Source organism: Sapajus apella, unplaced genomic scaffold (genome assembly GCF_009761245.1).
Source record: "Sapajus apella isolate SASKATOON/1434 unplaced genomic scaffold, GSC_monkey_1.0 scaffold26, whole genome shotgun sequence".
NCBI lineage: Eukaryota > Metazoa > Chordata > Mammalia > Primates > Cebidae > Sapajus > Sapajus apella.
The window spans coordinates 24,626,558-24,653,571 of record NW_022436966.1 but is presented as its reverse complement, the minus strand read 5'-3'; the positions used below and the strand labels follow the sequence as shown (position 1 = coordinate 24,653,571).

General features: G+C 40.7%; 2 protein-coding genes and 1 non-coding gene across 8 annotated transcripts in view; 2 read left to right on the top strand and 1 right to left on the bottom strand.

The window, feature by feature from the left end:
• The window catches only part of PPP1R21 (protein phosphatase 1 regulatory subunit 21), an 85,777-nt gene that overhangs the window by 57,912 nt on the left and 851 nt on the right, over positions 1–27,014 (top strand). For 5 of the 6 annotated variants that reach the window (XM_032292167.1, XM_032292170.1, XM_032292173.1 and 2 more), the window contains exons 17-21: positions 7,106–7,348; positions 14,285–14,317; positions 15,806–15,922; positions 19,915–20,013; positions 22,260–22,388. In XM_032292167.1, coding sequence (XP_032148058.1) covers positions 7,106–7,348; positions 14,285–14,317; positions 15,806–15,922; positions 19,915–20,013; positions 22,260–22,388 — 621 coding nt within the window. The remainder of the gene's footprint in view (positions 1–7,105; positions 7,349–14,284; positions 14,318–15,805; positions 15,923–19,914; positions 20,014–22,259; positions 22,389–27,014) is intronic. The other variant, XM_032292172.1, reaches the window with a different exon arrangement.
• LOC116560654 (vascular endothelial zinc finger 1-like) lies at positions 1,835–5,378 on the top strand. The gene is given in 3 exon segments (XM_032292175.1): positions 1,835–1,962; positions 2,053–2,297; positions 2,300–5,378. Coding segments are annotated over 3 exon segments (1,530 nt in total). The 5' UTR covers positions 1,835–1,849; the 3' UTR covers positions 3,472–5,378.
• Positions 10,517–10,620, bottom strand: LOC116560718. Its single transcript, XR_004273104.1, has one exon. It is a non-coding gene; the product is annotated as a U6 spliceosomal RNA (small nuclear RNA).

The following is a 27,014-nucleotide window of genomic DNA, read 5'->3' as shown; positions in this document are numbered from 1 at the left end:
AAAAAAAAAAAAAAAAAAAAAAAAAAAATACATACTAAAAAGCAAATAGACATAATTTGTTGAAAAACGTGTTGACACTCTAAGCCATCTTGATTCAATTGGTGTTATAATTGGACCTAAAGTAATGTCAACACACTTTGGCCACGATGATTAATTCTTTTTTTTATGTGCTAGATTTAAATGTTTGAAATGCTAAAGTAAAAGAGGGGGCAAGAGCTAGTGACTCTGAGTTATTTTCATTTCTTTAAGGAGCAGGAAAGAAATATTTGCAATATTTAGTGGTCAGTTGAATTTGGGGAGTTGGTGGGAGTGGGAGGCACTGTCTTTTCCAGAAAAAAGGAAAAAACTATATATATATATTTGTCCACGGTTGCTGACTCGTAACTCCCATAGTCCTTGTTACAGTAAATAGAATCTCTCTCTCTCTGACCTTCTCTTGCCCTCTTTTTACTTGCCTAAGGCAGGACTCTAATCAAATTATAGGGCATTAGACCCTCATTCTAGAGGAGTTCCTGCCCCATGCCCTAGAGGAAGAAATGCTGCTGCACAGAGAAGAATCTAAACAGACAGGGCTTGTTGGGTTTTGTTTTGTTGAGATGGAATCTTGCTGCGTCACCCAGGCTAGAGTGCAATGTCGTGATCTCAGCTTGCTACAACCTCCACCTGCTGGGTTCCAGCCATTTTCCTGCCTCAGCCTCCAGAGTAGCTAGGATTACAGGTGCATACCACCATACCCAGCTAATTTTTGTATTTTTTGTTTTTAGTATAGACAGAGTTTCCCATGTTGGCCAGGCTGGTCTTGAACTCCTGACCTCAAGTGATCCGCCTGCCTCGGCCTCCCAAAGTGCTGGGATTACAGGCGTGAGCCACTGAACCATCAGGGCTTGTTGGGTTTAGATCCAATGACATTTCTTCATGGTTGCCAATCATGCCTATCCAATGCAGTATCCATAAAAAGCCCAAGAGGGCGGGGTTTCAGAGCTTGTGAATAGCTGAACACGTGAGGTTCCTGGAGGGAGGCATGCCCAGGGAGAGCATGGAAATTCTGCACCCCTTCCTCTACTTCACTCCGTAAATCTATTCATCTGTATCGTTGGTAATAAATCAATAAACGTGTTTCCCTGATTGTTGTGAGCCACTCCAGCAAATTAATCAAACTCAATGAGGGAGTCATGGGAACCTCAACTTAAAGCTGATTAGTCACAAGTTCTTAAGGTCCAGACATGTGACTGCTATCTGCAGTGGAGGCAGTTTTGGGAACAGAGCTCACGATCTGTGGAATCTAACACAATCTCTATGTAGATAGCGGTGGAATTAAATTGGAGGACACTCACCTGATGTCCACAACAAAACCGATGACTTGTTTGTTGGTGGGGAAATATCCCCACATACTTTGGTGTCACAGAAGTCTTCTGTACTGATTGTACAGTGTGAGAACAGAGAAAAAATGATTTGAGAGTTTTTCATAGCAAAGATATACCTTAAAAAGTACTAGGACCTTAGAAGCTTTCCTCATGCCCATTTCCAGTTACTACTCTCCTCTCCCCCAAAGATAACCATTCTCCTGCCTTTTAGCACCATAGATTAGGTTTTTTTGTTTTTGTTTTTGTTTTGCCTGATACTGAACTTTTTATTAAATGCAATTATGCTCTTTCAGGTCTGGCTTTTTTTGTTCAGCACAGTATATGGTATTAGGTTGCTGCAAAAGTAATTGCAGTTGTTATTACTTTAAAAAAAAAATGGATGTTGAGGAGCCGCCGCTGCCGCCGCCGCTTTGTTGTCGCTTCCTCCGGCCGAGGAGGCTTCCCTAGCAGGGGGAGTGGGGAGGAGGGGGTCGGCTGCCGCAGACATGGAGGCCAACTGGACCGCGTTCCTGTTGCAGGCCAGTGAAGCTTCTCATCACCAACAGCAGGCAGCACAGAACAGCTTGCTGCCCCTCCTGAGCTCTGCTGTGGAGCCCCCGATCAGAAACCCAGGAGGCGGAGGTTGCGGTGAGCCAAGATCGTGCCATTGCACTCCAGCCTGGGTAACAAGAGCGAAACTCTGTCTCAAAAAAAAGAAACCGTTGCTTCCAATACCAATAACTCAGAAACCTCAGGGTGCACCAGAAACATTAAAGGATGCCATTGGGATTAAAAAAGAAAAACCCAAAACTTCATTTGTGTGCACTTACTGCAGTAAAGCTTTCAGGGACAGCTATCACCTGAGGTGCCACGAATCTTGTGACACAGGGATCAAGTTGGTGTCCCGGCCAAAGAAAACCCCCACCATGGCGGTTCCCCTTATCTCCACCATCGCTAGGACAGCAGCCGAACTTCGTTGGTCTCAGCTATTGCAGGCATCTTGTCAACAGTCACTACATCTTCCTCGAGCACCAACCCCAGTAGCAGTGCCAGCACCACAGCTATGCCGGTGACCCAGTCTGTCAAGAAACCCAGTAAGCCTGTCAAGAAGAACCATGCTTGTGAAATGTGTGGGAAGGCCTTCAGAGATGTGCACCATCTCAATCGGCACAAGCTCTCCCATTCAGATGAGAAGCCCTTCGAGTGTACTGTTTGTAATCAGCGCTTCAAGAGGAAGGACCGGATGACTTACCATGTGAGGTCTCATGAAGGAGGCATCACCAAACCCTATACTTGCAGTGTTTGTGGGAAAGGCTTCTCAAGGCCTGACCACTTAAGCTGTCAGGTAAAACATGTCCATTCAACAGAAAGACCCTTCAAATGCCAAACGTGCACTGCTGCCTTTGCCACCAAAGACAGACTGCGGACACACATGGTGCACCATGAAGGCAAGGTATCGTGTAACATCTGTGGGAAGCTCCTGAGTACAGCGTATATCACCAGCCACTTAAAGACTCATGGGCAGAGCCAAAGTCTCAACTGTAATACATGTAAACAAGGCATCAGTAAAACATGCATGAGTGAAGAGACCAGCAACCAGAAGCAGCAGCAGCAGCAACAACAACATGTGACAAGCTGGCCAGGGAAGCAGGTAGAAACACTGAGACTGTGGGAAGAAGCTGTTAAAGCAAGGAAGAAAGAAGCTGCTAACCTGTGCCAAACCTCCACAGCTGCTACGACACCTGTGACTCTCACTACTCCATTCAATATAACATCCCCTGTGTCATCTGGGACTATGTCAAACCCAGTCACAGTGGCAGCTGCAATGAGCATGAGAAGTCCAGTAAATGTTTCAAGTGCTGTTAACATAACCAGCCCAATGAACATAGGGCATCCTGTAACTACAACCAGTCCATTATCCATGACCTCTCCTTTAACACTCACTACCCCGGTCAACCTCCCCACCCCAGTCACTGCCCCAGTGAATACAGCACACCCTGTCACCATCACATCTCCAATGAATCTGCCCACACCTATGACTTTAGCCACCCCTCTCAACATAGCAATGAGACCTGTAGAGAGCATGCCTTTCTTGCCCCAAGCTTTGCCTACATCACCGCCTTGGTAAACAGTATTATAAAATCAAAATATGGGTTAAAGTAAATATTTACCAGCAACTTAACTTTTAGTTGATTAAAGCAAAAAGTAAACCATGAAATTGGGAGATTTTATTACATCAGTTAATAAGAATGTGGTAGCATTTTTCTCCAATTTGGCTGGGATTATTCAAAGTAGGGTGTGTATGTAACTTATCACTGGACCACTTTAGTTTAATCAGAAATTCCTTTGAGCTGACAACATTGCTTAAACAGGATAGTAGTTGGCAAGATGAAATGCCAGAATTAAAAGCAATCATAAATAAGTAGAACCCACTTCAAAATAGAAACAGCATTACTATTTCTAATCCCAAGAAATCACTTTATTCTGAACAATAGCGGAACTCTTCTCCTTATACGAGGGTGGATGGCTGATTTTAACCTGAAATTCTAAATCCACAGATTGAGAGCTAGTATAGAATTGTCTATGTTTATTGTTTTTATGAGTAAATACATGCATTGTCATAATAAAATGCATTTCAGAGAATATGCATTTTACCTTTGGGAATATGTTAATTTCAGGCAACATTCCCTATGGGAAAGGTGATACCAGCTCTGATATGCAAAGCATATGATAATTTATCATTCTAACTCCAACATATAATAGGGATTGTGACCTGATATTTGGAGATGTAAATATTGCTCAGCATATTAATCCTGATGGAATATAGCATTGTAGTTGACTTTTAAAAAAAAAAAAAAACATAAAAAAAATTCTACAAATTGTGTTTTGCTAAGAAAAGCCTCAACTAACAGGAGAAGTCAAGTGTGTGGACAGGCAGGCTCCTAACAAACAGGCTGATGGGACTCCTGTTTAGGAGCCAAAGAGTACTTTGGAACAGTTCAAATATATTGCTTTAAATTGGAAGACGCTGGAGGCACTGGGATGTGATATGCCCCTCTCTCCCCCAGTCAGAGCCTGTTGATGTTACAACAGGGACAGATGTGTTAGTTGCTCACTAGATTTTATGTCTTATATTAAATTGTATACAGTTTTTATTCTAACCACTAACTAGGTAGTATGCCCCTTCAGAACATGCAGAGTGTATCTTTTTTTAAATTTCTCCTTCCGTTTCTTAATCAAGTATCATGCAGATTTGTTCAGCTTTGTAAATATGGACATCACTTTTTTTTTTCTTTGAGAAAACACTTGTATCAGCTTTGTGGTGTTTTCAGGGTGACAGCTCTCTGTACTCCTTGTAGAAACCCAGCAATGTTTGTGCACGTTGAGACATGTGCTTTCTATTTCTCAGCAGGATATTTTATCTCTGTACATAAAGTGGAAACCAAAAGGTAGGGAAACAGAAAGTCTTGACACCATCATGCCACACATTGTTTTTAAGGCATTGTGTTAAAAAAAGTTCACTAAAACCAGGACGCTGTGCTTTTGTTTTTTTAAGTTGCAATATATATATATATTTTTTTCATTTAATCACTGCAGTTAAACGAAATGGAAATTAGTTGTGTTAATCTTGCAGAATATTTGCAGGACTGACTATCATACTGGATGATTTCCGTTTATACACCACTGTGTCAGTTCAAGCATCAAAATACCTTGCATCTAAGGCAGACTTCCTACATCAGGGACAGGTATCTGTGTGTCATTATACAAAACAGTTCTAGGGGGTTGATCTACATAGTAAAAAAATAAAATAAATAGTACTTACTGTAAAATAATTTTATAAATTATCTTTTGTACTTTAGGACATTAAATTATAAAACTTTTGTATATATAAAAGCTTAGGAACTTTCTGTTTAGCAGGAAGGCAACACATTCCTACACTTTTAATGTATATGTTTGTTATAATGTCCATGTAAACATGCCCTATGTTTGTGCCTTTTAATTAGTTTGTCTCAATAAACAATGTAGAGAAAAATATGTAGCTATGACATTGTTATAAATGTTCTTATCCACAGTACAAAATGGTTTGTTTTTAATATGTAGAGCATTATGTGTGGACTATTGGAAGGACTCGTGTAGGGAAAGCCCAGGAATGACCTTGCTGAGGCCTAGATTGGGAGCATAGTGGTCACATTTGGAGGAAGTCCGTATTTCCTGGCATGCAGACCCAAAACTGGGTTCTGGCTCTGCCTGCTGGGATCTGTTATCTCTGGTGGGCTGACAGTCATAATCCATGATTCAGACAGCCCAGGCTTCCTCCACAGTGGTCCAAGGAGCAGTCCTCAGTTGGGGCAGATGTGGGCCCTACCCCTAAGCTAGAATGTGATTGTCAGAACCCTGAAAGTATTAGTTCTTAAGAAAAAAAAGATATATACTAGAAATAATTGTTTTATTAATTCATTGTATAATAAACAGGAGTGAGACTTCGTTGTATGACTTCAGTTAAAATGCTATTTTGTATGCATTCTTTATCCACTTAAGAAGCTTGTCTGCAATAATAAAGCCACGTCATGTCTTCTTTTGGGAGGGAGAGAGTCGATGGCAGGAGGGGGTTGTGGGTGGGCCACTGAAAAGGGGGACTGAATAGGTTGTGTGGTGAAACTCTCCTGTGTCTTGGAACTGGAATTGAGTTTTGATGTTGATGAACTGATTCAACCAGGTGTTGAAGGCATGACGGCCACTGGTCTACGAAAAGGCAGAGTATGTTTTTCCCTTCTGGTTGTAACCTGGTTGAGAGCTTCCCCTTTATCAGATTGGCAGCTAAGCAGTTGTATTAGATAATCCTCGAATCTGACATCCAGCCTGTTACACTCTAGGGCTTGCTGTTTGGCCCACATTTGCTTTTTATTGTGTATTCATTCCCCTCCTACAGTGTTCTCCTAAATGAAGGTTTCTATGTAAGCAGATGATGATTTTACCTGTCAATACCAGCACTGTATTACTAGCATGCAAAATACTGCAGATTTATTTTGAAAATTAAAGTTAACCAGTCACCAAAAAAAAAAAAAAAAAAAATTGGCAAAACCACAATTATTTTTGCACCAACCTATAGTTCTGATTGTTCCACAGTTTTTGTATTCTCTATTTTTTTAATTTTAATTAAATGGTTGAAGTTGCTGTGCTTTGATAATTAGTGACATTGCATACCTTTTAATTTGTTTATAGTCTTGTTCAAGTCTGTTATTATTTTTTTTTTTTGGCCTTTTTTCTCTGTTGAGTTGTCTATCTTACTGATTTTCTTTTTTTTCTAAGACGGGGTTTCACCAGGTTGCTCAGGCTGGTCTTGAGCTCCCGACCTCAGGTGATCTGCCCGCCTTGGCCTCCAAAGTGCTTAAATTACAAGTGTGAATCACCACACCCAGCCTATCTTACTGATTTTCGAGAATTCTTTGTATGTTCTAGTTATTGGGCCTCTGTTAGATAAATGATTTACAGATTCTAATTCAATTCTGTGTTTCCTTTTCACTTTTGATGTTTTTTGATGAGAATTTTTTTAAAAATCTTACTATAGTTTGATTTCTCAATTTATGGTTGTGCTTTTTGTATCCTGTCTAATAAATCTCTCCCTATTCTAAGGTCAAGGTTTATTATTATGTTTTTACCTCTGTGGGGTAGTTTTGGTTTACATTCTGTAAAATAGTTTTTTGGCCACTAAGTTTTATCTGCATTGTTCCCTAAGATACAACACTCTGTTACTTTTCAAGGTTCAACAAAGTTTGGAAAAGATTTCTAAACTGGAGCAGGAAAAAGAACATTGGATGTTGGAAGCACAGTTAGCCAAAATCAAGCTAGAGAAAGAAAACCAGCGAATTGCAGATAAGCTGAAGAGTACAAGTAGTGGCCAGTTGGTTGGGTTGGCCCAGGAAAATGCTGCCGTGTCAAACGCTACTGGCCAGGATGAAGCCACAGCTAAGGCTGTGTCGGAGCCCATTCAGAGCACCAGTCTAGTAAGTGTCTTCTTGGCTGCCCTCAGTTTTCTCTTAAATGCTAATTGGTAACGATCTAATGTTCAACATTAACCATTGTCTTAGTTCATTCAGGCTGCTATATCAAAATACCATAAACTGAGCATCTTGTAAACCACAGAAATTTATTTCTCACAGTTTTTGAGGCTGGGAAGTTCAAGATTAAGGTGCTGGGAGATTCACTGTCTGGTTAGGGTCTGTTTTCTGGTTCATAGACACCAGTCTTTTCATTGGTGTTCTCACATGGCAGAAAGGTCAGATGAGCTCCCTGGGGTCTCTTTTGTAAGGGCACTAATCCTATTAGGTTACTTCCCAAATGCTCTGCCTCCTAATACCAGCACCTTGGTGGTTAGGATTTCAACATGTGATTCTGGGGGTGGGAGGGGACACAAACACCAGGCTACAGTAACCATTTTAATTACACATTAGTTCATAACCGGAGTGATCCATGTGCTTTAGAAAAAAAGCAGGGTAGTAAGCAGGATATCTCCTTCAAAAAGTAACCATTAAATTTCCTGTGAATTTACATGAGACTTCCTCATGGTGAGGACTATGTTCCTGGAAAAGATATAGTAAGTTAAATTTAAGATGATTCTGTTTTTCTATAAAAACATTTATAATATGGAGTTATTATGTTTCTATCAAAGGACCGAATGCCTAATGTTTTTAATAGAAATAACCACAGGAGGCATGCCTGGTGGCTCACACCTGTAATCCCAGCACTTTAGGAGGCCAAGGCGGGCAGATCACCTGAGGTCAGGAGTTCCAGACCAGCCTGACCAACATGGAGAAAACCCCATCTCTACTAAAAATAAAAAATTAGCCGGGCATGGTGGTGCATACCTGAAATCCCAGCTACTCAGGAGGCTGAGGTGGGAGAATTGCTTGAACCTGGGAGGTAGAGGTTGCGGTGAGCTGAGATCGTGCCATTGCACTCCAGCCTGGGCAACAAGAGTGAAACTCCATCTCAAAAAAAAAGAGAAACAGCCACAGGAAGCCACGAGTGGTGGCTCATGCCTGTAACCCCAACACTCTGGGAAGCTGAGGTGGGTTAATCACTTGAGCCCAGTAGTTTGAAACCAGCCTGGGCAACATAGTGAGACCCTGTCTCTACCAAAAGTGAAATAAAGCAAAAACAAGTAATATTAATAAAAAAGAAATGACCACAAATGCAATTTTTACCCAATTTTATGTGATACATTCCTAGAGAGTATAAAGCTTTGTAATATACATATACTATAGAAACCCAACAGGTTGTTTTTCCTGAGGCAGAATGTTGGCATATAATCTTGCAACTTTGTATTTCTTGCCTTAATGGTAATTGCAGTGATTTAGAAAGTGAAGAAACATTTCTATGGATGTTATAGAACTTTTTACTTTTAAAAATGTTTTCTAATTATACTATTCTGCTCACTGTAAAAAATTAGGAAAATCTAGACAAAGAGAAATCAAGAAGGAAAAACCCTCATAATCAAGGGAGTCTTTTAGGTGTATTTTCTTTAACAATCATTTTTTTTACAAGCTTGAGGAGCTTGAGAGCCACAGTGCTTCTTGAAGATCCTGTCCTAAGGCATGTGCTTTTCTGCTCACTTTACTCCTGTAGCTCACTGATGCTATTGAAGAGCAAGTCATGGTTCTTCCACCTAATTCAGAGCATACCTGCTAGTTAAATATACAAACCAGATTTTATCTTCAGACCTTATCGCATCTTAACAGTGTCAGAATCTCAGACGATTGTGAATTTTCCTAGATACGGTAATTATGTTATTATTTACCTTTTAGAGATGGATTTCAATGTACTTAGGGTAGGGCATCAAAATGTCTGCAACTTATGCTCACATGTTTAGAAAAAAATACATCCACCCAGATCAGTAAAGCAAAATGAGCATGCTAATAATGAATCTAGATAGTAGATATTCAGATGTTTACTTTTTACCCCCAACTTTTCTATATGTTTAAAATTTTTTATAATATAGAGGAGAAAAAAGAATTACTGTTTGTTCTTGCAGGTATAGGAAAAGAACAAGACTTAAAATTTTTAGAAAAGCAAAAAATAGAAAATAAGAAACATTTAAAAATAAAAACAAAACAAAAACCCCAAAACAACAAGAAGAATTAAAATTTTTAGAAAAGCAAAAACGCAATCAACAAATAAAAAGTTCCTAGTTTGGTTGTCCATGATGTTCATGACCAATGGTCATGGTGACCTTGAATTGTCACCATGCTCAACAGGGCAGTCATGTAGTGGTCACCAAAGGTAAGTCTTTGTCCCAGCCACAAGTCCTGCATGTTGGCTCTAATAGGGCAAGATGACAGTTTTTACCCCCATATCAGTGGTTTAGCATTAAGCTACAGTACGTAAATGAGGTAATGAGAGGGACATTCAACAAACAAAAGAATTCCCACATCCACCCACATGGCATTTAGGATACTGCCCCCATTCACTTGCCTTTAGACTTTTCCTTCAGAGTCTGTCTCAAATGATGGGGTCACACTGTTCATTGTGTCTGATTTCTTCTCCCCCAGCTCCATTGCCTACATTCGTTCCTTCCTTCCTTCTTACACTTTCATTAGCAGAGTTGGTGGTGGCCAGACTAGACCAGGGAGTGTGCTGCAGACAATGACATTGTAATTATAGTAATCGTGTGGCTGACACAGGTCTAAGGACTTTCCAGAGTATTAGTCAATCCTCACACAAGATTACAGGTATATCATAACTCCATTTTATAGTTAAGGAAGCCAAGGACCAAAGAGAAATAACTCACATGAAGTCACACACTTGATAAGTGATGGGATGTCTGGTCCCGTGCCCTGCCCTCTTAACCAAGATGGCCTTGTGTCTGATCCGTGTCAGAAAACAATTAGATGGCATAAACTCATGTTAGCTGGGTGTGGTAGCCCACCCGTTGTCCCAGCTACTCCAGAGGCTGAAGCAGGAGGATCTTTTGAGCCCAGGAGTTTGAGGCTGCAGTGAGTTATGATTGTGCCACTGTATCCAGCCTGGACAACAGAGTGAGGCCCTATCTCTTAAAAAAAAAGAAAAATTAAAATTAAATAAACTCATTTGCTTACTGCTTCCCTTACTGAGGTGATAGAATTCGTAACACTGGCATATATATATATATATATTTTATAAATTAATAAAAATTTTAAAACATGGGATGCTTCATGAATTTTCATGTCATCCTTCAGCAGGGGCCATGCTACTCTCTGTATCATTCCAATTTTAGTATATGTGCTACTGAAGCTAGCACAATTTTGATAATATTTGAGTTGTTTATGTCGGTTGCTGAAAGTTTAGGATTATCTTTTTATTTGAACATTTTCAAAGGAAAGCCCTATTCTTACATATGTAAGTGAAAAATATTTCTAGGGACATGAAAAATTTTTAGTACTGAACACTATTGGGCCATAAGTGATTAATGACCTTATTTGGGTTTGGTGACTTTAGAAGTTGCTATTTAAATCAACTAGTTAGTGTAGGGGCGGAAAGGACCTGATAGCTTTCCACCTATCATAAAGGTCACAGCCAGCACTCCTGTAACAAAAGACAGGTTAACTACCAAAAGCAGATTTCTGCCAAAAATAACTTGGAGTCTTGCCTTGCACACAGTGCAATAGAAATTAAAAGAGATGGAGTTTTCTGCTTTCCTTGATGTTTCTACTTTTCAGCCTTTCTTTTTATACCCACACCCCTTAAGTGACCCTTAAGTGAACTAATTGTGTAGCTGTGTGTATGTTTGTCTTTGTGTCTTTTCTGTCTTCTTCCTTTTGGGTGTTGGGAGCAAGTTTGTGCCCATTTCAATGTTAATAGATTAACAAAGGAAACTCATCTTACAGGGAGATTACTTTGGTTTATACACTTTGAGCTGAAAAAATAACCTCAAATGGAAACTTATTTAACTCTTGAAATGTTACAGAGTTAGAAATGTTTGTTATTTTTATCGAAATACCCAGTTTCATAATTTGAATATTCAACCACCTATTATATATTGTTAAAAAATAGCAATAATCGGCCGGGCGCGGTGGCTCACGCCTGTAATCCCAGCACTTTGGGAGGCCGAGGCGGGTGGATCACAAGGTCAAGAGATCGAGACCAGCCTGGTCAACATGGTGATACCCCATCTCTACTAAAAATACAAAAAAATTAGCTGGGCATGGTGGTGCGTGCCTGTAATCCCAGCTACTCGGGAGGCTGAGGCAGGAGAATTGCCTGAACCCAGGAGGCGGAGGTTGCAGTGAGCCGAGATCGCGCCATTGCACTCCAGCCTGGGTAACAAGAGCTAAACTCTGTCTCAAAAAAAAAAAAAAAAATAGCAATAATCTTAAAGTAAAAGCACAGAACAATACACATTTCTGTTTTTTGCTGGTATTGAAATGCATTGCTTAAATTAATAGAATTTTTTTTTTTTGAGACAGAGTCTCGCTCTGTTGCCAGGCGTCAGGCTGCAGTGCAATGGCTTGATCTTGGCTCACTACAACCTCCACCTCCTGGGTTCAAGCAATTCTCCTGCCTCAGCCTCCCGAGTAGCTGGGACTATAGATAGGCGCGAGCCACCATCCCTAGCTAATTTTTGTATTTTTGGTAAGACGGGGTTTCACCATGTTGGCCAGGCTGGTGTCGATCTCTTGACTTCGTGATCCGCTTGCCTCGGCCTCTTAAAGTGCTGGGATTACAGGCATGAGCCACCATGCCTGGCCACATTAATAGAATTTTTAAACATATATTTTAAGTATAAAGATGACATTATCAGGCTGAGCACGGTGGCTCACGCCTGTAATCCCAGCACCTTGGGATGCTGAGGCCGGAGAATCCAGTGAATCTGGGAGGTGGAGGTTGCAGTGAGCCGAGATCGTACCATTGCACTCCAGCCCAGGTGACGGTGTAAGACTTCATCTCAAAAAAAAAAAAAAAATCCTGAATAATCAAGCCACTAGTGTTAACATTTTTTTCCTACTAAATATCATATATAGTTGAGATTGTACTACATAAAATTTCAAATCTTAATGTTAAAACATTGGCTGGGCATGGTGTCTCACACCAGTAATCCCAGCACTTTGGGAGGCCAAGGCAGGTGGAACGTGCGATCAGGAGTTCGAGACCAGCCTGCCAACATGGTGAAACCTTGTCTCTCCTAAAAATAGAAAAATTAGCCAGGCGTGGTGATGTGCACCTGTAGACCCAGCTACTCAGGAGGCTGAGGCGGAGAATCGCTTGCACCTGGGAGGTGGAGGTTGCAGTGAGCCGAGATTGCCCGATTGCAATCCAGCCTAGTGACAGAGTGAGACTCTGTCTCAAAACAAAAACAAAAACAAACCATAAACATCCTATTATGAGAAACTCAGTATAAACTTATTGATTTCATAGTATTCCATATCTATTATACCTTAGTTTACCTATGATTGGACATTGGTTATAACTTTTGCTACTTTAAATAACATCTTATTTGTATGTATAAGATTATTTCTGCATGTTAAATGATTACCTCAGGATGTATTCTCAGGGTTGGAATTACTAGATCAGAAGACATGAATATTTTCAAATTCCTTGATTTTTATTACCAAATTATTTTTTAAAAGGACTGTATCAGTTTATACTCTTGTTAGTATCATATGAGAAAAATGTTGAAATAATCTGTGTTAAAAGTTTTCCTTGTATTTATACAATACCATGCTTTTGAAGAACATGGGGCTGTACCACATTTTCAAATCATAACCCAGGAGCAAGGGGGTGAGGGTGAGCAGGTGGAATGGATGTTTCCTCACAGTTTAGTTTACAAAATGCAGTCATATTGGAATATGTAAAATTAAATTATTAGAATATTATTGCAAACAATTTTTAACTGAAAGAGAATAATTGCTACTTCCACTTCATTGAGTAGAAAAATTATGGCTCTTCTAATTTAAAAGATCTTATCAAAGACTCTTATAGAGCCAGGTGGGCATAACATTCATTAGTACACATTCAGTTGATATACTCTCAGTGTTCAGAATAATACCCTGGAGGATATTATTTAGAACACATTAAGACTGTTTATTGGGTGTCAGCTCTTACTTACAGAATCCATCGACAGTGAGTTTCCAGTAGTTTCCTTGTCATTGTACCCAAGCACATGCGGCACCTCCACCTTGAACAATAACCTCAATTCAGTAATCATGACTATCTGTTTTTGAAATCTTAAACTGTAGAAACAAACTTTAAAAAGATCTAGCAGCAGCCAGGCACAGTGACTTATGTCTGTAATCTCAGGAGGCTGGAGAAGAGGATGACTTCAGCCCAGGAATTCCACGCTGCAGTAAGCTATGATTGTACCAATATACTACAGCATGGGTGACAGAGAGAGACCTTGTGTCTAAAAAAAAAAAATTAGAAAAAAATCTAGCAGCATTTTAATGTGTTTAAAATTACATTTTTGTTTTTATTTAAATCTGAAATTTATGCTTAGTCATAATAACATTATATCAAAAGTAGATTTATTTATTCCTTCTCCTTTTGAGTTTTCAGCCAGAGTGTTTACTATTTGCATTTTCTGTTTGGAATATTTAATTACTATGGTCATCATAATTTACCCCTTCTTGGCTACTGCTTTGGAAATAGATGTAGGAATGTGGCTAAAAGCTGATCTTCTCCTCTCTCCCAGATGAACAGGGTTTCAGTGGGAATGGCTAATCAGCATTTTGATAGAGGATTTAGTGATGACAATTATTGGTTACTGCCTCATGGCAGAAATAGTAAGTGCAGTTACCTATATCCATGTCCTATAGTAAAAGACAGTCTGAGAATGATCTTCTAGTACTGTACCCTCAATGCTCTGTAAAACAGTGTGAACAGAGAAGAAAAAATATTAAAAATGTATGACCTGTTGTGCTTGAAATGTACATACTGTGTTCTAAAAGATTTTTTTCCTTATGTTCTAGATTGGGACTTTAACCAGGTCACCTGACAGTGAGGTAATATGTCCTCATCATCACGTTGTTTCTTAGTAAATATCTAGCAACATGTCTGTCAACAAAGTCCTGCAAAGCCATCTTGGCCCAATTGTTATTGTTTTTTCCTGACACTTCTGTCAAATGTGGAGGCAGTGTTTTCCACCTTCATCGATGAATCCATGTTGCTTTTCTCTGGTTCTGTTTTGACAGTCACCAACAAATTATAGCCTGTTTTTGTAATTGCCTTTTAGAGGAACTTGCCTTGGAAATTTGACACGGTGTGGCTTCTGCTTGGGCCTTCATTCATTGGCCTTCTACATGAGGCTGAGAGCTGTGTTAGTCCTCCCAGTGAGCAGCCGGGAAAGCATAGCTTAGCAAGCCTCCCCAGGGCCTTGATGAACAGTCTACCTGGTAGCTCTTTCTTGCCCTCATAGCAAGTGATCCCGGGTCAGATTTGGCCTGTGATACAGGTTTGCACTTTTGAATTTTGAAATATTCTAAGATGTAACTTTATTTTTTTTAAAAAATATTTATTTATTTTGAGACAGGGTCTTATTCTGTTGCCCAGCCTGAAGTGCAGTGGCATGATCTTGGCTCACTGCAACCTCTGCTTCCCAGGTTCAAGTGATTCTCCTGCCTGAGCCTCCTAAGTAGCTGGGACTTAGGATGTATGCCACCGGCCTGCCTAATTTTGTATTTTTAGTAGAGACAGGGTTTCACCATATTGGCCAGGCTGGTCTCAAACTCCTGACCTCAAGTGATCCACCTGTATTGGCCTCCCAAAGTGCTATGATTACAGGTGTGAGTCATCACACCCAACCGCTCTAAGACATAACTTTATAAAGAACTGTTAAACACTGAAGTCATCCAACTTACCACTGGCAAACTGGTTAATATAGTTCAAGTAAGCTGGTAGATTCTTTGATTGCTGTATTTATTCTTACAGATAATCATGAACTTCTGCATGTATTTTTAAACTAAAACAGGGTGTCACTGTTTGAGTCATTAGTAGAATTGTCAGTCTGGGACAAAGGCCACAAACTGTTCAATGTAGAAATAGTTTAATTTATTAGTGTGTTTAAGAGCATTAGCGTTGTCTTAAGATAATTTTGGAGAAAACAAGAATGTTTGGATTTTAGTGATTCCAATTAATATACCCCTTTCCCCCACCCTCTTCCAATTGGAGAAAGGCATAGGAGTCAGATAGACATTTTGAAAGGCAGGTTTGTGGCTAATAAAAGCTGGATGGAAGGGCATGGTTCCAGTGGGCTTCCCAATACTTCAGTTCTGTTCTCTTGAAGCCACAACTTTATTCTGAAATAGAAAGGATGCTGAACAAAAGAAATTTGGAATATACACTCACCTGATATTTCTGAAGTTTCTTTGAGGGGTAGGAAAACTGATTCCCATCAAAGTTCAAGTGAAAATGTACAAAATGTTATCTTTTATGTTTTCTAGAAATGGTTCATCTCACTGGCACCTGTGTGTGTGTATTTGTGTTCTATTTAGGTTCCAGATGTGGAATCTCGTGAAGACTTAATCAAAAATCACTACATGGCAAGGATAGTGGAACTTACGTCTCAGTTGCAGCTGGCTGACAGTAAGTCAGTGCATTTTTATGCTGAGGTGAGTGTAGATTTAGTTCGATTGGTGGTTTTTTCCCTAACCCCTGTAGGAATTAGGTCATTGCCTGGTTTTCCTGCTATTCACTGTAAGAGAGAAGGTAGTGTCTGTGTGTTCTATATCTGTACATGTCTATAACATTGGTCAGGGTTCATATTGACTAGTCTGTACCCAACCAAAAATCTTTATTTCGATAATATAAGACTGATTTGAGGCCAGGCGCTGTGGCTTATGCCTGTAATCCCAGCACTTTGGGAGGCCGAGGCAGGTGGATCACCTGAGGTCAGGTGACCAGTTTGAGACCAGCCTGGCCAACATGGTAAAAACCTGGTCTCTACAAAAAATACAAAAAAAATTAGTCAGGCATGGTGGCAGGCACCTGTTAACCCAGCTACTCTGGATGCTGAGGCAGGAAAATTACTTGAACCTGGGAGGCGCAGGTTGCAGTGAGCCGAGATTGTGCCATTGCACTCCAACCTGGGTGACAGAGACTTCATCTCAAGAAAAAAAAAAGAAAAAAAAAAGGACTGATTTGTCATATCCAAGTTCTTACAAAATAGCTGAGAGACTTACAGGTAGCCTTTCCTATGATACATTATATATGTTTTGGAGGATTATTATTAAAGATTACTTGCTTTAGCATTGCGGACAGATAGACATTCATAGCTCAAGGAATTTTCATATTGGCAAGTTAAAAAGCAAAATATGCCTCATTTTAAAAAATACTCTTCAGTATCTAAATGACAGCTTTGTGGAAATGAATTCCTGTAACTGATAAAATGAAAAAATCTTAGATTTTAGGGGCCGGGCGCGGTGGCTCACGCCTGTAATCCCAGCACTTTGGGAGGCCGAGGCGGGCGGATCACGAGATCAAGAGATAGAGACATCCTGGTCAACATGGTGAAATCCCGTCTCTACTAAAAATACAAAAAATTAGCTGGGCATGGTGGCGCGTGCCTGTAATCCCAGCTACTCAGGAGGTTGAGGCAGGAGAATTCCCTGAACCCAGGAGGCGGAGGCTGCGGTGAGCCGAGATTGCGCCATTGCACTCCGGCCTGGGTAACAAGAGCGAAACTCCGTCTCAAAAAAAAAAAAAAAAAAAGAAAAAATCTTAGATTTTAAAACTTTTAAAAAGATACAAAATCTTAATTTTAATTTTTGTTGTGTTTTCTTCTCTTACCATATAATTCATTTTTATAAGAGAATTAGAAAAGCATGATGTGGGCCAGGTGCAGTGCCTCAAACCTATAATCCCAGCACTTTGGGAGGCCAATAAGGTGAATCACTTGATGTCAGGAGTTTGATACCAGCCTGCCCAACATGGTGAAAATTAGCTGAGTGTGGTGGCGCACACCTGTAATCCCAGCTACTTGGGAGGCTGAGGCATGAGAATCACTTGAACCACGGAGGCAGAAGTTGCCGTGAGCCAAGATTGTGCCACTGTACTCTAGTCTGGGCAACAGAGTGTGATGCTGTCTTTTTTTTTTTTTTAAATGGAATCTTGCTGTGTTGCCCAGGCTGGAGTGCAGTGACGTGATCTTGGCTCATGACAACCTTTGCCTCCAGGTTTAAGTGACTCTCCCACCTAAGACTCCTGAATAGCTGGGATTACAGGCACCCACCATCATGCCTGGCTAATTTTTGTATTTTTTTAGAGACAGGGGTCTTACCATGTTGACCAGGCTGGTCTTCAACTCCTAACCTCATCCCAAAGTGCTCGGATTACAGGTGTGAGCCATCAGGCCCGGCCGAGACTCTGCCTTAAAAAAAAAAAAGTTATTGCACTATGCAATAGCATCTGTAAAATTATATACAATTCATAGAATTGAGGGGGGAATGAAGATAGAAAGTAGAGATATCAGAGAGTAGGAAACAAATGATAAGATAGAATGGATGCTGCTCAACATAAAAGAATGCCTTCAAGGTCTCCGATTTAAAACTTTATATTAAAAGGTCCTTTATGGATGGCATATAGACAATTATAATGCTTAAAGTTGTTCAAAAAAATTGAAAAGGAGGTCAGGCATGGTGGCTCATGCCTGTAATCCCAGCATTTTGGGAGGCCGAGGAGGGCAGATCACGAGGTCAGGAGTTCAACACCAGCCTGACCAACATGGTGAAACCCCATCTCTACTAAATATACAAAATTAGCCAGGTGTGGTGGTGGGCTCCTGTAATCCCAGCTACTTGAGAGGCTGAAGCAGGGGAATCCCTTAAACCCAGGAGACGGAGGTTGTGGTGAGCTGAGATTGTGCCATTGCACTCCAGCCAGAGTGAGACTCTGTCTCAAAAAAAAAAAAAAAGAAAGAAATTGAAAAAGAAAGGATAAACCCTTTATTGAGACCTGACTTTTTGATTTTCTCTTATACTAGAGTTGAAGAGGTTGACAGGAGGCCAGCTGCTGAAAAGTGAAGAGGTGCTTTGCATCTTTTTCCTGCTAAAATTTTGAATCATGTGCTTAGCTCAGTGTGGTTCATACATGTTTGATAAGTTGATGATCAATAGTGACAGCTTGTTGGAATGCAGGAAAAGGGGAGGACAGCAAACTGAATGACTAGCTGTGGAAATGCTGAATCACTAAGCCAGCAGTGCAGCAGGCGTGGATCCTCATTGTTTGGTTCCCTGAGTTAGTGTCTCAGACTTGATTGTCCTTTTCACGAGGACCCGTGCCATGCAAGTCTGTTTTCCTCTTTGTCAGGTTCATTGCTGAGCACAGAGTAGATGTTTGGTTAATAGGAGGCAATTGATTTGGTTGGCTGAACTGTCCTAAAATTTTGTGAGAAATGCAATGAGTAACAGGAATTTTTTTAGGCTGTTTTATTTCCAAGAGATTTAGTTGTTTTAGTAAATATCTTCTGTGCAGTTGTGATTCAAGAATTTTTAAACTATCCTGTTTTTCCTTATCGGTAAACAGGAAGTGGTGACCCCCCGCATGACCTTACTGCTCTGAGTGCCTTATGTCGACATAGCATTTGGATATGTCTCATGTCTCAACAGATCCTCCTTGTCAGTGGTCTTATCAAGAAAGTTTAGTGAGGCTTTTAATCTCCTACCCGCTTTGAACAATATTTTGAAATAGCATTTTTCTTTTTTTTTTTTTTTTTTTTTGATCTACAGTCTCTCTGGATAGAGTAGATAAAGAAAGCAGCCTGGGATCTTTGCAATCCTGTGTTCATTTTTTCCCTTGCAGGTAGCATGTAATCCGTAGGGTAGGTCCATAAAGCTTTTATTGCTCCTATAATGTGGTCTCTAATGAAGGACTTAAAACACAAGAAAAGTACCTTAGGATCCATAATGCATGGTCAGAAGCTCCCAATAACTTTTGAAATAATCACTTCCCTTTTTATCTAGTGTAAATATAAATGAATCCGAGATAAATGTAGAAAGTTCTTATGTTTGGCCAGGCATGGTGGCTCATGCCTGTTATCCCAGCATTTCGGGAGGCTGAGACGGGCAGATCATTTGAGGTCAGGAGATCGAGACCATCCTGGCCAACATGGTGAAGTGCTGTCTCTACTAAAAATACAAAACTTAGCTGGGCGTGGTGGTGCATGCCTGTAATCCCAGCTACTAAGGAGGCTGAGACAGGATAATCACATGAACCTGGGAGTTGGAGGTTGTGGTGAGCCGAGCTCGTGCCACTGCACTCCAGCCTGGGCAACAGAGTGAGACTCCATCTCAAAAAAATAAAAAAAAGAAAGTTCTTATGTCTTATGTATAACCACTGGTCATCAGGCTAGAGCAAAGAAAAAAAAAAAGCATTGATCTTAAGTTGGTAGACTTCTTCCTTTACTGTTGAGATGACAAAGGTGGGGCCACTTCTTTCTTATGTGTACTCTAATGTGTGGCACAATGCCTGTAGATATTCAACAGGTTATCTATGGAATCAGTCAGTAACTTTGGCTTCAGGAAGTGTTTTTTAACAACCTTTCCTGAAGCAAATTGGGTTTTAGAAAATGCTCCCTCTACTAATAGAATGTTTTCTGATTTCACAGTGCCGAGCACTCTCTAAAAGACTGGCCTTGGCTGAAAAGTCTAAGGAAGCACTGACAGAAGAAATGAAACTTGCCAGTCAGAATATCAGCAGACTTCAGGTGAGTTAAGTGTTACCTAAACGGTTTTAATGTTTTTTCATCAAAAGTTCTTTGAGGCCGGACGCAGTGGCTCACACCTGTAATCCCAGCTCTTTGGGAGGTTGAGACAGGGGATCAGGAGGTCAGGAGTTTGAAACCAGCCTGGCCAATATGGTGAAACCCTGTCTCTACTAAAAACACAAAAATTAGCCAGGCATGGTGGTGGGTGCCTGTAATCCCAGCTGTTCAGGAGGCTGAGGCAGGAGAATCACTTGAACCTGAGAGGCGGAAGTTGCAGTGAGCCGATACCATACCATTGCACTCCAGAGCAAGACTGTCTCAAAAAAAAAAAAAAAAAGAAAGTTATTTGATAGCAAAGCAGCATTTCTTTTCCAAAGGTATCTGATGTCTAGATATGCTTTTCTAAGTGTATCTCTAGATACACTTTTCTAAGTATGATCTGATCTCTAGATATGCTTTTCTAAGTAACCACTGTATTTCTAATTGATTTTAAAATAACATCTTGCTGGGCATGGTGGCTCACGCCTGTAATCCCAGCACTTTGGGAGGCCAAGTTGGGCGGATCACAAGGTCAGAAGATTGAGACCATCCTGGCCAACATGGTGATACCCTGTTTATATTAAAAATATAAAAAATTAGGCCGGGCGCGGTGGCTCAAGCCTGTAATCCCAGCACTTTGGGAGGCCGAGGCGGGTGGATCACAAGGTCAAGAGATCGAGACCATCCTGGTCAACATGGTGAAACCCCGTCTCTACTAAAAATACAAAAAATTAGCTGGGCATGGTGGTGCGTGCCTGTAATCCCAGCTACTCAGGAGGCTGAGGCAGGAGAATTGCCTGAACCCAGTAGGCGGAGGTTGCAGTGAGCCGAGATCGCGCCATTGCACTCCAGCCTGGGTAACATGAGTGAAACTCCGTCTCAAAAAAAAAAAAAAAAAAAAAAAAAATATATATATATATATATATAAAATTAGCCAGGCGTGATGGCATGTGCCTGTAGTCCCAGGTACTCAGGAGGCTGAAGCAGGAGAATTGCTTGAATCTGGAAGGCGGAAGTTGCAGTGAGCTGAGATCTTGCTGCTGCACTCCAGCCTGGGCGACAGAGCAAGACACTCTGTCTCAAAAAAAAAGCAAAAACATGGTCTGTTTGGACTTTAATTTAAAAAAACAAAAACAAAAACAAAAAACACAACATCTTATGTTAGGTAAAAAGTAGTTGTTTCTCTGACTCGATTCTAATTTTAAATCATTTTATAGTCAGCATTTGCTTAAATAATACTTTACTCAGAATCTTTCTTTCCCCTTCCTTGTACGTAACCATCATGGTGGGCTGTAGGCTTGTTCTGTACATATTACTCTGTTTCTTTTCTTTCCTGTTTCGTAAAATGAATCTAAACTGAAAGGTGGGGCTATAACATAGTTCTCCTTACTCACTGCCTGATTTTAAACATTTGTTTTCAGAAAACCTCTGTTAATAAAAACATGATGATAGGCAAGGAAAAAACACAGCAGTACAGCAACACCCACTTCTTCTTAGCTTCAGATTCATTTATCAAATTAATTAGGCACACAGGATTAGATGTTAGGTGGTGGAAGATAGCATGAGAGATGGGAAGAGAGATGAAGGGGGCTTCTTTCAGGAAAGGTGCTGCCGGGAGGGCTGTAGGCCATTGAGGTGTAGGATGGTGGTCACCTAGGGCTTGGCAAAACCGGAGGGCATTTGGAAAGATAATGAGGGCCTGTGGCTTTTCTTATAATTTTATACCTGGCATAGAAAGAAAACCTTAAATTTTTGCAAAGACATTATGAACATATTTTGAAGGCTGAGAAAAACTTTTTCCCATTTCTTTTAACTTTGTTCTCTTGCTAGGTCTGTGCCATAACCTTCATGTTAATTGATCAGATAGACTATCTTGATAGGTTGCTTTTCCAATTAAAAGAAAAAATTTAAAAAATTGATACATAAGAGTTTTACATGTTTTGGGGGGTACATGTGGTATTTTGATTGTTTTGATACCTGTGTACAATGTGTAATGATCAATTCAGGACAATTTGGTTTCCACCGCCTCAAACATTTATCTTTGTGTTGAGAACATAACAATTCTTCTTTTATGTAGCTATTGTGAAACATACAACAAATTAGTATTAACTGTAATTTCCATACTCCACATTTTTCTTTTGTGAATTAAAACTTCAGAGTGGTATAATAGTGGGGTGTTGATTTTTGTCTCTTTCTTTGCTATTTAGGATGAGCTGACAACTACCAAGAGGAGTTACGAGGATCAGTTAAGTATGATGAGTGACCACCTGTGCAGCATGAATGAGACATTATCCAAACAGAGAGAAGAGATTGACACGCTAAAGATGTCCAGTAAGGTATGTGAGTCTCTCTGAAATATAATATTTAATGTAAGGTATTTTATTTTATGCATTTCAGGAACAAAAGTACATAAGATTTAAAGTGTTTGTAAGGGCCAGGCGCAGTGGCTCAAGCCTGTAATCCCAGCACTTTGGGAGGCTGAGGCGGCAGGATCCCTTGAGCCAGGAGTTTGAGAGCAGAGTGGGCAACACAGTGATACTTCAGCTCTACGAAAAAATGAAAAAATTAGCCAGTGAGGGTGTGCGCTGCTAGTCCCAGCTACTGGGGAGGATGGGGTGGGAGGATTGCTTAAACCCAGGAGTTTGAGGTTACAGCAAGCTATGATTGTGCCACAATACTCCAGCCTGCACGACAGAGTGAGACTCTGTCTCTAAAAAAGAAAAAAAGAAGTATCTATAAATAATTTTCCTTACTATCATTTGTCCTTTTTTCCAAAAGTATTATGTGTCCTTGGCTGAGTTAGAAGCTGAGAAAGTCTGGCCTCTAGGGCTTTAATAGTGTATCAGCTGGTTTTTGGCATTTTTGGTGTTTCTGCTGTTGCGTAAGAATTTGGGAGACTCACAAAGGGCTTTAGGAGGGGGACTGCTCTTTATTATATAAGACTTAAAATGGTATTGTTGAAGAGTAAACTTTAGAAAATTTGTTCTCATAAATATTCATGTAACCTTGTAATTTCTTTTTTTTTTTTTTTTGAGACGGAGTTTCACTTATGTTACCCAGGCTGGAGTGCAATGGCGCAATCTCGGCTCACCACAACCTCCGCCTCCCGGGTTCAGGCAATTCTCCTGCCTCAGCCTCCTGAGTAGCTGGGATTATAGGCATGCACCACCATGCCCAGCTAATGTTTTGTATTTTTAGTAGAGATGGGGTTTCACCATGTTGACCAGGATGGTCTCTATCTCTTGACCTCGTGATCCACCCGCCTCAGCCTCCCAAAGTGCTGGGATTACAGGCTTGAGCCACCGCGCCCGGCCAACCTTGTAATTTCTTACCATTTTAACTAGATTTCCTTTGATTTCATTTCCCATAATCCCTCTGCTTGCCCAGACTGAGATAGTAGATGTTGGGTAATATGTTTAGGCTGAAATGCATATCCACACACTGTGTCTTTATTACTGTAACATTATATATACTGTTTGCCGTGAAAGGTAAACTTTGAGAGGCCAGGTGCTCACTCAATTGGCATCATATCATGTGCTTAGCCCATTTTTGTAATTCAGTATTACAGCACCACCAGCTGGGATTTACCATCTCCAGCCTGCAGTCATTTATTGATTGATTGATTGATTGATTGGGACGGAGTTTCGCTCTTGTTACCCAGGCTGGAGTGCAATGGCGCGATCTCAGCTCACCGCAACCTCCGCCTCCTGGGTTCAGGCAATTCTCCTGCCTCAGCCTCCTGAGTAGCTGGGATTACAGGCACGTGCCACCATGCCCAGCTAATTTTTTGTATTTTTAATAGAGACGAGGTTTCACCGTGTTGACCAGGATGGTCTCGATCTCTTGACCTCGTGATCCACCCGCCTCGGCCTCCCAAATTGCTGGGATTACAGGCTTGAGCCACCGCGCCTGGCCAGCCTGCAGTCTTTGAGATCTGCTGCTGCCTCTTTTTAATTCGGCAGGCGTTTATTGAGTTCCTGCTGTATACACTGGGGAGAAATAGAGATGAAGAAACCATGGCTTTATTTTAGCATCTGCTAGTGGTGTAAGGACAGCATTCCGTTCATTTGGGGTCTTCTTGGAAAATATATCATGTTAATGCATTGGCATCTGCATTATATGATTTTGTTTATCAACATAGTTGCATGATATTCATTGACTTCTTGCTGCTTTGGAGGGTCTCTGATGCTTTTCTGGGCTGTTTCTGTGATGATTGTAACCATCCAGTGTTGGTTCTCATTATGGTTCTCCAGTTACTTGTGGTTCAGGAAACTTGAGCTTTCGGGTAGGGAGTGGAGGGTGGGAAGCTGGTCCTTTTGAGGAAAACCTCCTTTAACCTTTTAGTTTCTTGATAATCCATATTCTAGCAGAGAGATATCTAACTCACAAATTATATTCTTAGTAGTGGTAGAAAACACACACACTGGCCTGGTGCTGTGGCTCATGCCTATAATCCAGCTTTTTGGAAGGCTGAGGCAGGTGGATCACTTGAGGTCAGGAGTTCAAGATCAGCCTGGCCAACATGGTGAAATCCCATCTCTACTAAAAATACAAAAAATTAGCCAGGCTTGGTGGCAGGTACCTGTAATCCCAGCTACTGGGAGGCTGAGGCAGGAGAATCGCTTGAACCCTGGAGGCAGAGGTTGCAGTGAGCTGAGACTGGGCCACTGCATTCCAGCCTGGTCAATAGAACGAGACTCCATCTCAAATATATATATATATATTGAGGTGTACAAAGTGAAGATACAGGCTGGGCACGGTGGCTCACACCTGTAATCCTAACACTTCCTAACACTTTGGGAGGCTGAGGCAGGCTGATTGCCTGAGCTCAGGAGTTCAAGACCAGCCTGGGCAACATGGTGAAACCCCTTCTCTACTTTAAAAAAAAAAAGAGAGAAAACACACACATTGAAGAGGTCATGTTTTGGGTTTTCTCATGGTATATATAATTTATTTTAATGTAGTAGTATGAGAAAGCCTGTATTAGCACCTAACATTTGAAAAGAAGTAGCATAATTTTAGAAAACTTTCCAGTCTCTGGAACTTCAGAAGTATTTGGTTTTGAATTGAGAAGGGTACATGTTGAGTACATCAAAGCTCATTGTCCTGAAGGTAATTGGATTGCAGCTACTTCAGAAGTTAGGGAATTTTCTTTTCTTTTTTTTTTGAGTTGGAGTTTCAATCTTGTTGCCCAGACTGGAGTGCAGTGGCGCAGTCTGAGCTCACCACAACCTCTGCCTCCTCAAGCAATTCTCCTGCCTCAGCTTCCCAAGTAGCTGGGATTACAGTCATGCACACCACTCCCAGCTAATTTTTTGTATTTTTAGTAGAGACAGTGTTTCTACATGTTGGTCAGGCTGATCTCGAATTCCTGACCTAAGGTAACCCACCTGCCTCCCAAAGTGCTGGGGAGTGCTGGGATTACAGGCTTGAGCCACCATGCCCGGCATAAGTTAGGGAATTTTCAAGTTTTCTTTGACTTTATTTTTTTTCTTCAGATGGAGTCTCGCTCTGTCACTCAGGCTGGAGTGCAGTCAGTGGCAAGATCTTGGCCCAATGCACCCTCATCTACCAGGTTCAAGAGATTTTCCCACCTCCCTAGTAGCTGGGACTACAGGCATTCATCACCACGCCTGGCTCATCTTTTTTTGCACTTTTGCAACAGGGTTTCACCATGTTGCCCAGGCTGGTCTCAAACTCCCAGGCTCTAGTGATCTGTCTGCTGCAGCCTCCCAAAGTGCTGGGATTACAGGCATAAGCTACTGCATCCAGCCTCTTAGAGCTTTTTGATCTATTCCTTAAAATACTTGCTATTAATAAAACTCTAAGAGACCCTTCTTCAGTTTGAATTTATATTGTTCATCTTTCTTTGATCATGCTGTAATCCTGTATTTTGCTTTTCTCCGCTTGTAATTTACATTGTTATAGCATCATCTTATGGTTGACATTGTCTCCATTGGATACCAAGTAAACATCCTCAACCATTTGTTTGCTATGATCTTGCTTTTATTGTTTGTATTCTGCAAGCATTTCTTCCATGAAGAAAATATATTTATGCCTAAGAGTTACATACATGAATTTAATTAGAATGTATTCCTAAGAAGTGAGCCTCTCCAGAAAGAAGAAAAATTAGAAAACTCAAACGTCCCTATTTGAGGAAACTGGAAATATGTTATCTTCCCTCTGATTTGTTCTCAGCCAGTATCCAAGCTGACTTTTGACATAATCAGTGCCATTTGGGTGTTAGTTGGCACATATTCAGAGTTATTACCTATTAAGACCTTTAAAAGATGTTTAAATAATAACAAGACATGTTTAGGCTAACATTCTTTTATTCAGCCTCTTGAAATCTTAGGCTCTCTTGTCTTTGGAACAAAGTGAATTTTTGCAGTTTGATAAATCCAAGATAGTAGCTTTTTTTTCTTTCTTTATTTCCTGTCCTAGGCCCCCAGGGGATAGGGTCTGTGGAAGCAGAGAGTGGAGAGAGTTAAAAGTAACAAACTGGGCCATGCCCGGTGGCTCACGCCTGTAATACCAGCACTTTGGGAGGCCAAGGCAAGTGGATCACCTGAGGTTAGGAGTTTGAGACCAGCCTGACCAACATAGTGAAACCTCGTCTCTACTAAATACAAAAAATTAGCTGGGCTTGGTGGTGCATGCCTGTAGTCCCAGCTATTGGGAACCCTGAGGCAGGAAAATCACTTGAAGCCGGGTGGTGGAGGTTTCGGTGAGCTGAGATCACACCATTGCATTCCAGCCTGGACAACAAGAGTGAAACTCTATCAGAAAAAAAAAAAAAAAAGTAATAAACTGCTTTGTGATTTTTGAATAAAAGTTAACATGAAAGGCTATCAGCTATTCTCCCTTTTGGAAGCTAAAGTGTTCAAAAGTGAAATATGGTTTTCAGACAGCTTAGTTTATAAACTTTGGTTTTTTTTTTTTTTTTTTTTTTTTTTTTTTTT